This window comes from Syngnathoides biaculeatus, chromosome 5, assembly GCF_019802595.1.
Source record: "Syngnathoides biaculeatus isolate LvHL_M chromosome 5, ASM1980259v1, whole genome shotgun sequence".
Classification (NCBI taxonomy): domain Eukaryota; kingdom Metazoa; phylum Chordata; class Actinopteri; order Syngnathiformes; family Syngnathidae; genus Syngnathoides; species Syngnathoides biaculeatus.
In genome coordinates, this window is record NC_084644.1 from 25,845,237 (window position 1) to 25,863,271 (window position 18,035).

The following is an 18,035-nucleotide window of genomic DNA, read 5'->3' on the forward strand; positions in this document are numbered from 1 at the left end:
GCAAAAGTCAAAACAAACAGAAATAGTCAACCGCATAAGAAGGATGGGGACTGGTCCTCACTTCGGCAGATTTAGGGGGAGGATGATAATACTCTATTTGTAACTCTTGAAACTATATCTGATGTTTTTTAAGTGTTTTGTGACCTTGCCGGGAAAACTCTCGTATTGGTGTCAAATCTCACCTTTAGTTACGATAAGGAAATGTGTTGCTCTGTGTGAGTGTGCGACTCACAAGGCTGACATAAAATTAAAAAAAAAAAAAAACAGACAAAGAACTGAATCACTTGAATGGAGAAGAGGGATGAGGGGCGAGAGGATTAGCGGGACAAGAAAAAGGACAACAGAGTGAGTGTAGACATGAGCAGGAGAGTTGGAGACTGGGAGAGCGAGGCAGAGGAGGGATTGAACAGTGACACTGCTACAACACAATGGGGTCAGCAAAGAAGCGCTCCTAATTGAACCGATAGAGACGACGCCGAGAGAGACTTGCTCATCTTTCTGTTCCTGCATGGCCGAGCGTGGCTGATGGTGAAGGAAAGAATATGGAAAAGACTAAAAGTGTGTGTGTGTGCAAGTCAAATGGTCCAGGACAGGGACATTAATAGTCTGTTTGAATAAAAAAAAAAGAGAGAGAGAGGGAGAGAGAGAGAGAGAGAGAGAGAGAGACTCCAGCAAAAACTACAAGTGAGCGGTCGTAGAGAATCAAAATATGTCCCGCGAGACATCTTCTCTATTATTCCAAGTAGAGAAAAGTACAGTTGGCTGAAAATAAAACACACAGAAATTAGATACAGCTGAACCTGGCAGCACAGTGAAGGTGTGGGTCTCCACACTGGCAGTTTTGGGACAGGGTGGGGGGCAGTACCCCCTTAACACTGCACCTAGACGACGCCTTTGGCTCCACCTCCATACAGTTACGATGCGGTTAAGACTTGAGTTAGATTGTGTAGGGCGTATCACATGCTGACTCTGTGCTTTATAATACATTTAAATAATGTACTAATTGAAAAATATACAAGCAACAAAATACAAGAATAAAAACCATAGATAAATCTCACGTTCCCATCGATGGGAGGCGGGGGGCAGCCCACATGGAGCGGTGGGGCCCTTCTCGGTCGGGATGGGTGGAGTCCCCAGCCTCCTGTTGTGCTGGCACATCAATTCCAGGACACCTCTGATGTTTATTGTGCACACGAAACTGAGTCAATTCACTTAGATGTGTACCCAAACACTCAGTCCTGGGACTCAATTACTTGGTTATGGGGCCACTGCCTAATTGCTATGACTAATAACTCTGGCCTTGCGGACTTCTTGGGATGTCACCTCACTTGCACTCTGTTTCTTTAAATGTATAGAATTTACATACTCACTTCCACCAAACTGCACTCGTACAGGCAGGTCCACTACACTTGTCCTGCTCCCTTCCTCTCCTGTGCCTGTCCTATCCTATCCTAAACTGTCCTGTTCTTCCCGCACAGGGTTTAGCACTACTGCTCCATAAAAACTTGAATGTAATGATTTGCTTATTTTTCTTTTATCTAGTGTCCTGTGCTTTATTTTTTATTTCTCGTCTCCATTTGTCCATTCAGGTGGCATAACAGCCGAAAAACAGAGAAGATCAACTGTATGGAGTTTGCATGTTCTCTCTATGCTGATGTGGGTTTTCTGTGGGTCATCTGGCTTCCTCCAATTTCAAAAACAAACACTCTAAATTGTCCATAGGTATGAATGTGAATGGTCATTTGTCTATATGTGGCATGCAATGGACTATTCGGTCTAGTCCGGGATTTACCTCGCCCAAAACTAGACGGGATAGGCTCCGGCTCAGCCGTGACCCTAATGAGGACAACCGCTATGAAATGGAGAAATGTCATATAATTTGCAGTGTGAAATATAAGCCGTTTAAGTCACACGAAATTGCAAAAGTTTAAACCATGTGACATCATGAGAGTCGTTAGCTCAGTAAACTTTGCAAATGAAGTCTGGGCGTTTTGCATTTTTGGGGGTCTTTTTGGCGACTTTTTAAAAGAAGGAGTAGCATCAACAAGGCAAGTAAGACAAAAAAATATACACTTTTTTTTTTTAGATTTTAAGATAATGGACAGATATCCATGATATCCATCCATCCATTTTTCTCAGCTGATTATCCTCACAAGGGTCACGGGAGTGCTGGAGCCTATCCTAACCTACCCTAACTGGTTGCCAGCCAACCGCAGGGCATAAATAAATATGATACATTACAAGAGAAGTTGGTCATTAAAAAGAAAATCCCTATATGTGAAAACAGTCTATAACGACAGTAGTAAACTAAATGTGATTGGTTTGCAGTTTATTTATTTATTTTTTTACAAGACACCAATGGTGTGCACCAGATGAGTGCGCCAGCAAATTCACGACAAAGTAATTGACATCTTGTAAGTTACGCCTTCTGTCTCTGATAGGTTGGTTTTCCTCTGGCATTGTGGCTTCTTGTACATGAAATCAGAGGTGCCTGTTTTTTTTTTATTCCTCACAGATCACATTTAATTATTTTTAAACTGTGTTTGAACAAATATGACACAAAGGTATTTTTTGCAAGGTTTGCAAATATTCCCTTTAACTTCCTTTAGAAATAAAAAAAATGTCTATTGATTTTAGACGAAAGGTGAGCCTTTTCTCACTTGCATTGAAGTTAATGTTGAATGCTTGTACAGCTAATAAATGTTTTATGATGGCACCAGCTTTCAATTCGCTTTTAAATTCATACAAATTGGACTGATTGTTTTTGATTAATAGGTTTTTGTGAATATTTTTTGTGGAGCCGTGTTCCAAATAAAACTGTTGCACACACACACACAATCTCTGCAGCGAACGCAGGGGATGAAGAACTATAAATACAAAATATCCCAGTGGTATTTAACAAAGCAGAAAGGACGGGCAGAAAACCGGTACATTTCTTCTTTATGATAGGATAGCAGTAAATTACCCTCTGATCCACACACACGCAGAAAGCAAATAAGGCCAAATTCTTACTGAATATTGGAGCTGTTCCAGTATACCGAATGTCTGCTGATGGACCCCTGGAGCGGGCTGGCCCAGGTGAGAGTCGTTAGCACCCAGAGAGACAGCGGTACCAGGGCCATGCTCTCGGTTCCCTCCTCCTCTCGGTGTGTCGGAACACTCTTTCTCCTTGTTTCTGTCTTTCTTTCGGTGCCTTCAGCCCACCAAAGATCGCGACTCAAACATCCCAGCTCACGCCTGTGAGACAACAAAAAAACAAGGGTTGAATGACAGAGAGTGTCGCGTGTGGTTCATAAGTGTTGCAAAAAGAAATACATGAAAAAGTCACACACACACACACACACAAACTCATAAAGCCACGCTCCGCTGTCGTGTCGGAGTGTAGGCTTGAAAAAAACTAAATGTTGTCCTCGCTTTCACTCTCACCGGGAACTGCTGCTACTGAGTCCGCCAGAGGAGCACAGGTGTCCGGGGACGCTCAACGGGGGCGGTCGGTCTTCCTCCGGGCATGGAACGCCCCAGTCAGCAAGGCAAAAGAATTGATGTGGAAACTAGGCACTGTTGATTAAATGATTTAAAAAAAAAAAAAATCCCCGTCAAGTTGTGTTGTACTAGAAGCTGCTTTTTGATTTAGTTTTTTTCCCTCCCGTCAGTCAAAAGTGACGAAACAATTCATTCCAGGCACGATCCGACAAGCATCGCTCCCTCCGTTGAGCCCGCCTGCCTCCAGCTGCTCTCCTCCGCTCTTCTCCCTCCTTTTTGACAGCCAGCGCTCGTCCACTTCGCTGACTCCGCCTAGTACCCCGACGTCACAGACGCAGTCCGCCAGCGAGGTGGTGGAGCAAACACAACGGGAATCGCCTGCATGGCTCTGCCATTTCCAAGTTCTTGTCAGCCGCTCCACCCATCAGATGCCAGATACGTCTGACTGCAGCCAGGGGACACATCTGGAGCCCGTTTTTCAACACGGTCACGCCCCCTACTACTGCACCTCAAGCACGCACACATTCGGAGGGCTGAAAACAACTTTGCCGTAGACGTGATGTAGATACGGACGCTCCAAAATACACTTAATCTTCAATTGCGTATTCCTTTTGTGACTCTGCTCAGTTTACTACAGTATATAAAATCAATATTCCCCATTGCAAAAAAAAAAATGCCAATACTCCATTACAGTCCCACAAATACACAACTGTTTAGAGACTGTTTTTAATAAAGACAAAGATTACTGCATTCCATGAAAAAAAAACAATAAAAGGGAACATCAAAAATGTTTTTATTAAGTGTAATTACTGTTCCCTACTTAGCTATATTTCATTTGTAGCGTGCCTTAACACAACTGCACAGGGATCAAAGTGAAGTAAAAAGCTAGTGGAAAGTAGCAGAAAGTAAAATTCAATCATACAACACAAAACAATTGAACAAAACAATTTTAAAGTTATAAAGAACAAATACAAAATGCAACAAACAAGATAATAAAACAAGTGTCATGCTTGAGTTAAAAGCCAAAGAATAAAAATGGGTTTGAAGGCAGATCTTAAAAATGGAGCGTCGAATGTGCAGAGGGAAATCATTCAATAATTTGGAAGCAGCAATCTCTGAGCTTCCGTTTGGACTTTGGTGACTCCTAAATTCTTGGGTCAGTCGACCTGAGGCAGTAATCAGGAGTGCAGGGATGGAGCATCTCAGGGAACTAAGGCAGAATGTGATTTAAAAATAAATAATATCAATAAGAATCTGAAAATAAAAGACAGTGGATGTTGACCTAAAGAGGAGAAAGAAAGATAGATAGATAGATAGATAGATAGATAGATAGATAGATAGATAGATAGATAGATAGATAGATAGATAGATAGATAGATAGATAGATAGATAGATAGATAGATAGATAGATAGATAGATAGATAGATAGATAGATAGATAGATAGATAGATAGATAGATAGATAGATAGATAGATAGATAGATAGATAGATAGACATGAGAAAATACTCCCTCTTATGTGTTCCAGGCAAGCAGCAGCATTTTCAAGCAGCTGGAGACTCTTGAGGCGAGACAGACACACTACAAAGCATATTACGGTAATCCAGTCAAGATGGGACGTACACTGATTGAATTAACATATGTACTTTAATATTCGTGTTAGATATTTGTGGTGCCTGATGACAGCTGGGATTGACTCTCGATCTGCACCCTTGTGAAGATAAGATTTTTTTTTACACCTCACTCGTGCGGCTACATGTCTGAAGTTTGCTTGTTGCTGAAATTTTGCCTCGCAATACAAAGCAAAATTTAAGAGAAACTGACCAAGAGATCCTGGAGTTGTTGTGGGTCAGAACTCGCATCCAGACAATTGAACACATACTCATTGTATCTTAAAGGTCAAGTGTCATGAAATGGGTGATTTTTAGTATGTTATTAATGAAAAAAACAGCAGACGGTATGGACCGATCCATTTTTTCACCACAAAACATGATTTTGACGTATATGGCTTTTTGTAACTCCCGCCATGAAAATCCTCTCAAGGGATTTGTTTTTGAGAAGAAGCAGGAAGTGACGTACGGGGCAGGAGCACCCTCCAGCGAACTAGTTTGTTGCTATTAGATTTAACTGCGTGAAGGTAGCTCGTTGTTCCTTCGTGTTACTCAAAATGCTGTCTCGTTGGATTACTGGACATTGCTTGAACACTCGGGAGGATGGATTTACCCTTTATAAGTAAGTGAAAAATGGATTTCACAGGTGCAAAGGACAAAAGCTTTGTGGGTCCCAAACGACAGGTAGGTGTGTATACAGCGACTAAAAAAAAATAATAGATTGGGGCGGACCACGTAATCCGGCTCTCACAACGTAACAAAAGATCCGCATAAGCATGACAGGGGTGCTAAATGTATCGATGTGCGCGTCGGACAGCTGACACGTCAGCTCACCGGCGAATGATACCGTGTCGGCTCGCGGATGGAGGCAGCTATGTACAACGCCGTGGACGGCAATGGCGCACTCAGCCACGTGCGACGACAACGGCGTAAAGCGGCTCAGCGCCGTGATAAGCCACCTCGGCGCCGAAAATAAACCAGCCCGGCCGCCGGCCTTGTTGGCCGGGGTGGCTCGTCGTGGCGTCAGGTCGTGATGCCTCATCTCTGCCATGGAAGTGGATCGGACGGGGAGGTGATTTGGCCGTGATCGCATATCATCTAAATATGGCTCAAAATAATAGGGTAATATTGCCCATACACTTAACTCGATAGTGAGATGTTCTTTTCTTTGATAAGAGCTTCCGTGTCTGAAGGACGTGTCCCAAAGTAGGGTCCACAGCGTGTTTTCAATGGCAAAGACCGGGGTGCCGTCACGGACAGGAGATGCAGCCAATATGGCGACCACTCGGATATCGTAGAATGATACTTCTGCAACTTTGCGCATGGATGACGCGCTCTCCGCTTATATTTATTTTTTCAGATAGACATTGAAGTGAATAATGTATTTTTCATTACAACATCTCTTTTAGAATGTTTATAGGGATGACACTTGACCTTTAAACTCACCAGCTAACCTCCCTCCAGCTCGCCTACATCACACGCCAACCCACCAGACCCCGTTCTCTAAAATGCACCTAACATGAAGACAAGGTGTTTTCTCTATTTTGCACTTTCAATTTTTGAGTCGAAATACATTTACAATGTGTTTCAAAATTCTGTTCTGACAAATATAAATGTCTCACACCATTGTTTTTTCCCCCTATAATCATTGAATCCCTTTTATCGGGTTCACGTGATAATTCAGGTTGAAAATGCCCATGATGCCCTTTTTGATGCCATACCGACAAGTTCTTTTACACCTGACATTTGAGACGGACAGATTTCTCATTCATATTTGATTGGATCTCTGATATCTCCAATTTAATTGGTCCTTGGCCACACCACACACCTTGGTCCTCTTCTGGGGGTTATCGGTCCACCCATATCAGACAACAGCGCGCTGTGAAAGGTAACAGCAAATCAGATGCTGGAGATTTGGGTTTTAATATATTTTTTTATTCACACCCATGTGTGGTCATCACTGACTGCAATCTTCACTACACTACATTTCTAAAACAAGTGAAGGATTGTTGTAAAACAAAATAGACGTGTGCTTTACATACTGGACTTGCACGGCTTGGTGGCGGCTGCGCCCGATGGCTTATTGAAACTCCAGGAATCTATTTCCAACAGTGTGTGAAAGCTTTATGTTTACAAGGTCATCCACAACCAAATGGGCCCAAACGTGGCACAGTTCTGATTCTGAAATGCTTAGGAATTTGTCCCCCAAAATAAATTGAAGCCATTTATTCCTCAACTCTGCTGGCCGGCGATGCAAATCTTTGCACAAGAAGCAGCCACATTGTCACTCTGCCATTTTTCCTGAGGTGACTGCTGGACATGTAGCCAAAAACAAAGTGGGCACATAATTAAATAGTGAGTGTCATTGCTACATCACAATGGCAGAGATTTCAAATTAACCTGTTTTGAAAGTGGTTTGATATTCAAAGGCTATTGCAATAAATCAATAGACCGCTTATGTGTCAAAGTGAAACCAGGTCACAGACTTGTTTTGACCTATTTTATATACAAAACTGGAGCAATTTGTGGTTTTAATTGGAAGGGGGCATTTAAACGTGTGTGTGCCTGCATTGGGGGGGATAACTATATAAGAAAACACTTTTAAATGGTCTCTTTATCACAACTTTTCACCTACTGCAGGTGGTTCCGGGACGTATCCTTCCCAATAAACAGCTGTTCACTTTGCTATGGTTTGAAACTCATCTCACATTATTCCCCATAAAAATAAATAGTGTAGAGCGAAGCACCTGCAATCATCCATCAATTCTCACACTAAGGTAATAAATGAAGTTTGTATTTTGGAGGCAGGAGTTAACTTTTATATGGGGATAAGTACACAATTAGTTCCTGTAAAACATTTGTGTGCACACCAATAATTCATGTTGATTGAGGAGGACGAATTAACTGTGCAATCCGACAAATTCGACGATGAATAAATCAAAGCAAACGCAGCGACTTTTCCAGCATTTTCTACTGAATTGTTTTATGTCCTAAAGGAAATGGAGATATGGTCTTGCAAGAAACAAAAGAGGGAATCAAAGTGGGTGAATAGTAAAAAAGCCACACTTCAACATCCAATCAACAAAGCTAAACAAAAAAAAAAAAAAAAATTGTCAATGATGTCCAAACGCTAGGACTATATTTGGCAAATCTTTACCCTGGCTGGAGTTTCTTAAATGATAGCCAGGCCTTTTTGTCGAACATCGCTGTCCTCCGACCGCACAAATCCTCCTCTCAATGAAACTTCCAAATGTTATATGTCAATATCTTAAAGAAATGAAGCTGTTAGTGTTGCAAAATTACATGTTTTTCCTTCCTGTAATTTCCAGAAACATTTATGGGCACGTAAAGTCAACTAAAATAAGCATACTACAGCTTGGTGAATGACTGGTTAGCACATCTCCCAGACAGTTCTGAGGAACCCGGTTCAAATCTGGCCACACCAGTGTGGAGTTTGTCTGTTGTAGGTGGGGTGCACCCTGAACCCCTCACCATCCGATCGCAGGACCCAAAAAAATCCCAATCATCCAGACCTACGGCTAATGAAGAGTTTTCAATCAGCCGAATCAGATTTGAAACCAAAAATCATTCCATCCCTAATAGAGAAATGGCAGTCTTTGGTCTCTGAAAGTGTTTAGGTTCAAGCGGGAACTTTGACATCATCATTTAAATTATGACTTAAATCTTTTGAGGAGAACCTCTTTAAGAATAGATAAGTAAAACCACTACTTTTTTGTAATATTACGATTTTCTATCTATCTATCTATCTATATATCTATCTATCTATCTATCTATCTATCTATCTATCTATATATATATCTATCTATCTTTCTTCTTAACATTAAAACTTTATCTTTATAAAAACTGAATAGAGATGTAAAAATAAAATGGTGAAAGAATTTAATTACAATCAAAATAATATAAGCTAATAATAGATTTAAAAAAATGCAAAAACTACAAATAAACCTATCTAGCATGAACATGAAAGTGTTGACAAAAATGTATTATTGTAATCAGTCAATGTAATCAACGCTTCAGTGCTATTATTTGCTCTTTTTTTTCATTGCAAAATATTGTCCATTTCTAAACTGTCCTTACATATTATTATCTATGCCATTGATTCTCAGTGTAGTACAAGTGCCACGAGTAGTATACAGGCTCCCTTTAGTGGTATGCAAAAAGAATCACTGAATTAATTGTTCAAACTGTACTTGCTGTTAGCAGCTTAATCTTTTTTTAAATCCAGTACTGTACTGTTCAGTTGTATTTAACTTTAAAGTTCAAAACACTTGCATTAACAATTTAGAAATGTTTATTTGTGACTATTTATTGAGGTTCATTGTTTTAGTTTTGCGTTTATGTGCAATACATTTTCATTGAACCTTTACTTCAATACAGTATTTTGTTTCCTTCTATTAGAAGGAGTGCTACGTATCTTTTAGGTCGCAGCTGCGTGACTTAAAAAGTGTGAGGACAATTTATCTCCCCTAATCTCTTCAGGGCAAATCATTGTTTACAAACTAGGCTTTGTGTAATCTAAACTACACATCTACCTTGCACTTCTAGCACCTTAGAGGTCACTGAAGACTTAGTTTGATGCATCACAAAATGGGTTCCCAAAATGATACATACTGTCTCTAAATGGCTGCCCCGCAAGGTTAGGATGAACCAACCCAAGCGATTCCTTCATTTAGCGTTCCTGTCCAGCATGTCTCCCACAGGTGCTCAGGTGTCGTGACAGCGAAGGCGACGGCCTTTTTCGAATAATATCCACTACCTGACCCCCGCTGCCCTCCATTGTCAATTCTCGGCTCATTTATTAAAGTCTTCACTTTGTCACCCAGCCTGTATATCCCCCAGTTAGACATTAAGGCACTCTATCCTGCCTGCCGAGACCTGGTAAAAGCTTCTGTAATGAGCCCCCCATGCCCCCGCCCCCCACCTTCCAGCACCGAGGATGTCTGTGTGAGGGAGAGGGCAGACGTGGATGGAGGCAGGAGTGGGCAAAAATAAAAGTTGGGATTTTGTGTCGCCTGCTGGGATAAAGGAAAGACAGAATGATTTATTGGGTGAAAAACGAATGGAACTAAAGGAGGAAGGATGAGACGCCATGGGGGAGTCCCACTGTAGTCGTCTTCTCCTCTAATGCAAACTTTCTTCACTCTTCCTGTTTTGTCTCTAGTGATCCACCTGTCCTTCCTCCCTCCTTTTCCGCTCTCCTTTTTAATGATGACTTTTCTCATCCGCTCGTGCCATCATTGCATGTCTACATGGACCCGGGTCGACATACCCACCAAAAGGCTTAATATTTCATCACTCGGTGCTGGTGGCAGTGGAGTAGTGCCAGTAACTTGAATTTTCGCTGGAATTCTGTTGCCCATAGCCCAACATGAAGTGAACATGAAGAACATGAATAAAAATGCCAAGTGGTGAGTTCTTCTTCTTCTTTTCCAGCTGTTCCAACCTGCTTGGACACATTTCTTCACTTTCTTACCACACTCACCATTGCTTTGGATTGTTGACCCTAAATATGTGAAGTTGTCCACCCGTGCTATCTCTTCTCCCATTAGCCTCACTCTTCCCCCACCACCCCTCTCATTCACGCACATATATTCTGTTTTACATTGGCTAATCTTCATTCTTCTCCCTTCCAGTGCATGTCTCCATCTTTCTAATTGTTCCTCTGCGTGCTCCCTGCCTTCACTGCATATCACAATATCATCTGCGAACATCATGGTCCAAGGGGATTGCAGTCTAACCTCACCTGTCAGCCTATCCATTACCACTGCAAACAGGAAGGGGCTCAGAGCTGATCCCTGATGCAGTCCCACCTCCACCTTAAATTCTTCTGTCACACCTAAGGCACACCTCTCAATTGTTTTGCTGCCATCATACATGTCCTGTACTATTTTAACATACTTCTCTGCCACACCAGACTTACGCATGCAGTACCACAGTTCCTCTCTTGGTACTCTCTCATAGGCTTTCTTGAGATCCACAAAGACACAATGTAGCTCCTTCTGACCTTCTCTGTACTTTTCCACCAGCATCCTCAATAATATATCGGTGGTACTCTTTCTAGGCATGAAACCATAACTGTTGTTCGCAGAAACTTACTTCTGTCCTGGGTCTAGCCTCCACTACTCTTTCCCATAACTTCATTGTCTGGCTCATCAACTTTACTCCTCTATAATTTCCACAGCTATCAATATCACCTTTGTTCTTAAAAATGGGAACTAGTTCACTTTTCCTCCATTCTTCAGGCATCTTCTCGCCCGCTAGTATTCTGTTGAATAAGTTGATCAAAAACTCCACAGCCATCTCTCCAAATTGTTTCCATCCCTCCACTGGTATGTCATCAGGACCAACTGCCTTTCCATTTTTCGTCCTTTGTCGTGCCTTTCTAACATTATTGAGAAACTTTAACCCTTGTTTTTACAAAGAGTAAAACAAGAAAATGATGACAATGGCCCCCGCGGGTGTTTTCATATTCAAGCAAACAAATGTTGGTTTTACTCATTATAAAGCTCTGAGCCAGAACGTCGACACAGTAAAACGAAACGTCTGAACTTAAACAGCTCCGAGGTTACAAAACTTGCAGTTTGATCAACATTTTATATAGGCCCTTTTGAGTTCATTCAGTGTTTTTTTTCTAAATACATAATGGATGTTTGAAGATAATTGAAAACCTGCAAATAATGAGAACCATGTACACTTTGGAGATAGAACATTGAACTGTTTTCCACCATTCCAGTTTTTCCAGATTTTTTGGGAGTGTGGCTAAAGCGGGACCCAGTGATGCACTGGGCCACACACTGTATGAGAACTTTGTATCAGAGCTTATCCAGCATAATTGTGAGTTGAGTAATTATTGCTAGTTAGCACTCAAGCTAGCTGTTTTTCCTCACATCACATTGAAAGCACCGTAAATTGAATAAATTAGTCATTTTAAGCTGGTATTGTCATGAGAAAGACCTGGCCACTGCCAAGAGCAGCGTGGCAACGCCACGGCTCTGGGCGGTCATTTGGGATCCTTCCAAAAAAAAAAAAAACTTGCAAAGGTTTACCGTTTTTTTTTTACTTTACTGTTCAATCCCTGGTTACACAACTCTGCACGGACGCCTTGTGTGCAGATACAATGCTAACACTACAAATGGATGAGCGATTTCTCCTCAAGAAATCACAAGGGCAAAATGTGCTTCACCTGGAGACCACGCTTGATCGACTGTGGGGAGCCTGCTCTGATTTGCCTTGTAAATATTCTCCTTGGATACATTTTGACAGAGATTGTAAATCAGGTGCAAGAGGTACCATTTTTCCCTCTTTGCAATACCAAAACATTTCTTGCTTTTCCATTTGGTTTTGTTTAAACGGACCTGTTCCAGCAAACGCCCCTGTCAATTCTAATCGGCCCGCATGGACTCGGGCTGCAGTGCTATTGGATTACTTAGCGGTGGGCTTATTATGAGAAACGAGCTGGTGCTGAGTGCACACGTCGTGACACCGAGGCTCTTACGACATTTTCACCCCATTGCCAGCCAAACACCACATCTGTTAAATGCTCCTTTTTTTTTAAACCTCGAAATCTAATCGCCTCTTTGTCACCCGTTTGCAGAGTTCATATCCTTCTCGGGAGCTGGGGAAATAAACAATACACATATGAAGTCGCCATAGGAGGCCTGCGTGTGAATGTAGGCTACAATGTAAGCTGGCATGCGTGAACTCAGGAGTCTTTCTTAGCTCGCCTCCCGCTTTTCCCTCCGTGTCTTGGCCCGCCTCGCTGTTCACTGTTGTGTTAGTAAATTGTACTGACATACTCAGTCCCCCCTCCTCCTCACCTCTCACCACCTCTGCTACTCACCCTCCATCATGGACGCTCTCTCTCACCCGACTGACTGACACGAATTTTCAATCTCTATGTTTACCTTCCACCACTATGCCTAAAACAACAACGGTGCCGGCTGAGCGCCAAGAGGAGGAGGAAGTGAGAGATGGACCGGTGTGGGACAGCGACTTGTGTGGGGAGGTGCAAAAAGAAAGAACAGGGCTTTCTCTGTGTTTTGGTTGGAGAGGAATCCAAGGGGGAGAGAAGGAGTGAAAGGAGGAGGAGCTGATACTTTTGAACAGTCACGCGAACCCAGCCAACGGGAGGGTAGGGGGCGGCTGGAGGTGATGGATTCGGACGTGGGGGGAGTGGTTGAGAAAAGTTAGATGGGGCACAGACCATTAAGAGTGCAATGAGATATACACAGCGCGGGGGGAGTGAGAGGACAGCAAGAGTGATGTGTGGCACAGGTTTTTTTTTCCCAAGATGGGGGGGGGGGGGACTAGAGGAGAGAAAGAGACAGACAGAGAGAGAGCTCAGAATAGATATGCTCTCGACAGCATGAAATATTGAACGAAAAGGAGCGAACACAAAAAAGAGGGTGGGGGAAAATGGCCCGTCTGATGAAGACAAATACAATTGTGCGTTGTTTGTTGTTGAAGGAAAATGAGAAAGAAGAAGACAGGAATAGGGAAGAATGGAAGAGTATGGATGGATGGATGAACACAAAAACACGCACACACTCGGGGTAGGTCTTTTGGGCTTTTATCCCGTTGAACTAGTACATGGAGCTGAGACCAAGCTTTCAGACACTGAGAAGCACATTTAGTTCCAGAACATTAATAGTCTTCAGATATCTACAACACTAGATGCACATCCAAGAAATGTTCTATTTCTTCTGCAAAGAAGGAAGTGAGAGTCCCAAACACATGAGGAAAATTACATTTGAGAAATGGCTGATACACCTTAAACAATTAAAATTGTTCTGACATAATTATAGTTTTTAGGCTTTTTAATGCAGAACGATTATTTCAAATGATTCATTTCTCACCATAGTAATCGATTCATTTCAGGTCCTACCTTAGTGCGTACTTGGGTTTGTACGGTTACATGGGGCGGGGAGGTTGGCAGGAAAGATTGACAGACAGCAAGCTGCTGCTGCTCCTCTTGACCGGTCCATTCTGTTTTTGACTGACTGAATATGAGTAGAGAAGCTTGCTAAACATTTGCCTGTATTTATTACTTATCTCAAATCCAGAGTTTTTGTCAACAATAGGAGCTTATATGGGGACAAAAGTGAGCTACTGTACCTTATAAATTGATGTGCAAAGTTAGGAAAAGACAACAGGCTAATATCCCAGAACTTTCGATTACAAAAATCATTATCACAACAATCACTAACAGTAACACTTTCCAGGTACGGTAGAACAAGGGAGGCACTGGGAGCAAAGCCCCCTCCACTTTTTGTCCTGCCTTTGATGTCCCCCTTTACTCGTTGTATCACACTTCTTATTTTAAGAACTGTGCATTGCCTATATGAGTGTATATTGCTTATCACTAACAATTAGATTTAGCAGACCATCAAAGAGAAAAGGGTGCCGTGCCCTCTCCGTGTTGGGGAAGAGTTCCTGCCCCAAGTGGACGAGTTCAAGTATCTTGGGGTCTTGTTCACGAGTGAGGGAAGAATGGAGCGGGAGATCAACAGACAGATCGGTGGAGCGTCTGCAGTGATGTTGACTTTGTATCGGTCCGTTGTGGTGAAGAGGGAGCTACTGTAAGTTGAAAGGCGAAGCTCTCAATTTACCAGTCGATCTGCGTTCCTACCCTCACTTATGGGCATGAGCTGTGAGTCGTGACCAAAAGAACAAAATCCTGGATACAAGTGACCAAAATGAGTTTCCTCCACAGGGTGTCCTGGCTCTCCCTTTGAGATAAGGTGAGAAGCTCAGTCATCCGGGAGGGGATCAGTATCCAGCCGGTGCTCCTCCACAATGATAGGCGCCAGATGAGATGGCTGGGGCATCCGATTTGGATGCCTCCAGGATGTCTCCCCGGTGAGGTGTTCTGGGTATGTCCCACTGGAAAGAGACCCTGGGGGCAACCCAGGATATCCTGGAGAGACTATGTCTCTTGGCTGGCTTGGGAACGCCTCGGGATCCCTCCAGAAGAGCTGGAAGAAATAGCTGGGGAAAGGGAATTCTGGGTATCCCTGCTGAAGCTACTTCCCCCGCGACCCGACCTGGAAAAGTGGTAGAATATGGAAGGAGGGGTGGATGGATCAAAGAGAAACATAAACAGTTGTATTTGAAAAAGACAGCATTTTCAAAACAGAAAATGAAAATCAGTAAATCAATTTTCAATGTAGCTGACAGCATACACTGCACGTACATCTTTTGGACAATCTAACTTTCTAGCGAACTAAAGCAGCTTTCGTGTTTTACTCGTGACTGTTAGCCTAGCAAGAATAGGCCGGGCATACATGTAAAGGTCACCAAATTCATCACTACAGTTCAAATGTTTTTAATTAGTTTCTCTTAACATTGTAGTCAAGCATTCACATCTTTGAGGCCAATTAAGTTGATTTCATTTATGAGCATGGTTGCGCTCTTTATTGGAAGTGCCCCCTTACCACTGCGTCACCACTCGTGTTCTGCCGCCGCTGCCACCTTGCCTCAAAAACAGCTGCGTGACATACTGTCAACCTTTCTCTTCTTTCTCCCGTCTGAGCTTTTCCTTATATATTTAAGGCATCGTGCCACCTCTGCCTTCACTGTAAAAAGTTAACGCTCTGTTAGATGGAGCAGGTGGACTGAGCCATTTTACATAAATAGTGAAGGGAATGTTCAGAAATGTATCCAAAACAAATACACATTGTCATTCCACCAATGCATTGTAAATAAAATAGACTGTCAATTTATAACTGAGTGTCATACTATGTTGGCAGTATTATTCAGTCATTGTATTTGGCCCCTTGTTATCAGAACCCCCGAGAATTCCACTCCTTATTCTCCCTTTTTCAGCGCCCATGATACCAGTGCACAATACATTATAATATCAAACAATTTAAAAATAGAAAATGCATTCACAACCTCAGTCAATGAAATTGAGCAAAATGAGAGCACTAGTGTACAACAGTACTTGAGTCAGGCGTACCGTAGCTACTACATATGCAGAGAATAGTCAGCAAAAAAAAAAAAAAAAAATTGAACATGTATTAATAAATAAACAGTTGGGAACAAAATGGAAACCAGCAAAACCAGAATGTTGTGGTAGTCTTGAGCTTTCATTGTACCTTGCACAGATTCAAAACACCCTATATTGGATAACAGCAAAGCAGTGCCAGAACATTGCTTAGCTGTCTCTATTGTTTCTCGGAAATGTGCAGTTCTCTGATTTTCTCTTTTCTTACGCAGTGTGATGCAAACACTCCATTTCTGTTTTAAAGAACTGGTCACTGTCAAGCTACTCCTTGTTGTGAAGTTCGCTACCACAATAGCTCATGCTCCAACCACGCAGTACTGTACATTTTTGCTCACAACTCAAGACAAAGACATCAGCCAATCGGCCCCTCGTATCTGAAAATCTCGTAAGTGATAAATTCCGTCACCACTGTATTGGGAATTCATCTTTTTTTGTCGCTGCAAAATCGCATCATGAGTTACTCTGGATGCATACACGCCCACAGTCAAATACGAGATGACTTCCACGTGCGTAGAAGACGGGGGAATTTGGTGTTGAAAATATCACACTGCAGAATATGTTTCATCACTACTTGCACGGTCCCAACATGCGCACACACATACATGCTCACGCATGCGCTCACACTTCTTTTGATCTCCCTCCTCACTGATCTACTCTTCTTCCATGTCTAATATTTAGGCAGCATTTGGCAGGTTTGACGAAAATTACCATGGAGAAACGATTTTATTTATTGAACTCGTACATCAGAAGCTGGCACATGGAGCACATGGAAGAGTGCATCTTTCTTCAAGAGACGATGTGCTGAGTTTCCCCATTTTATCTTTAAGTCCCCTCTAAGGAATCTCTGTTAATGTAAATCCCTTAACCCTCATCTGCTCAGTAGACATTGATATAAGATTCTTAGAAAGGGTGATGTTTAGGAGGTGATGTTATATGCCTCTCTACATTATTTCTTTAATCCTTTCCCCTATTTTGCAGCCCTGCAGGGAATGTTCATATCCAGCTCAGACAGCGAAGAAATCTCTTTAACAAGAGCATTGAGAGAAGTATCTGAGTGATGCATATGCAAGTTTAAAAAAAAAACAACAACAATATTGCTCCCTCAGGTAATAAGAACCTACTCCATTCACTGACTCTGTGGTTTTGTTCACAGACAAATCAGAATATGATCAATCGCATCGACAGATTGTATTGATGAAGGAGAAATGGAAAGATGATTGAGGCATGACAATATAAAAGAACTATGTTTAGTAATAACAATACAAAACTAATATGTTCAACTTATCAGCTACTTATATTTAAGCTTGACTGGCCAACTCACAAACTACAGTAACACATGCTGAGTTTTGACTGCAGTTGGCATGACCTGCTTGCACTCGGTCCCTGTAGGAATAATTGTGACCATAATTATCATACATAGAATAAGTAGTTTAATCCGATTTTATGTCATGTTTCTAAGTTTTCCTCCTAGTCATCAGAACTCGCTGCATGTCTTTTGGATCCCGCCTAGCCTAGCATTGTTGTGCCTCTGCCTTCTCGGACTGCTTACACCGTGTATAACCTATAAATATAAATAAATAAATAAAACTGCCCCTAACATCATGCCCTCGTCTCGGAGTCCTGCAATTGGGTCCCGCTCCACACCGTTGGTTCATGACAGTTTCCATTTTTACATAATCAACTGTTTTTATTTCTTGAATTCACTTTCTTTATATAAAAAAATGAGCCTTTTTTAAAAGTATTAGTATTGGTACATCTTCACTTAATCAGCTTAAATTTTAGTATTTTGTGACATATTAATACTTTAGGTTCATGACTGTTAATTTCATCTGACTCACCAAAAGACAAATATTATTTGTCCTAATATGAATTTTGGAAAAGTTAAATTTCACCTTTTCAAACCAAAATAAGAAATCTT

General features: G+C 41.9%; 1 protein-coding gene across 1 annotated transcript in view; it reads right to left on the reverse strand.

Moving 5' to 3' along the window:
- Positions 1-3,592, reverse strand: part of efna3b (ephrin-A3b) — an 88,340-nt gene extending 84,748 nt beyond the window's left edge. The window contains exons 1-2 of the mRNA XM_061820212.1: positions 3,427-3,592; positions 3,013-3,237 (exon numbers count right to left, since the gene is read on the reverse strand). Of these exons, the coding sequence (XP_061676196.1) occupies positions 3,013-3,122 (110 nt within the window). The 5' untranslated portion in view covers positions 3,123-3,237; positions 3,427-3,592. The remainder of the gene's footprint in view (positions 1-3,012; positions 3,238-3,426) is intronic.
- Positions 3,593-18,035: the final 14,443 nt, after the last annotated feature.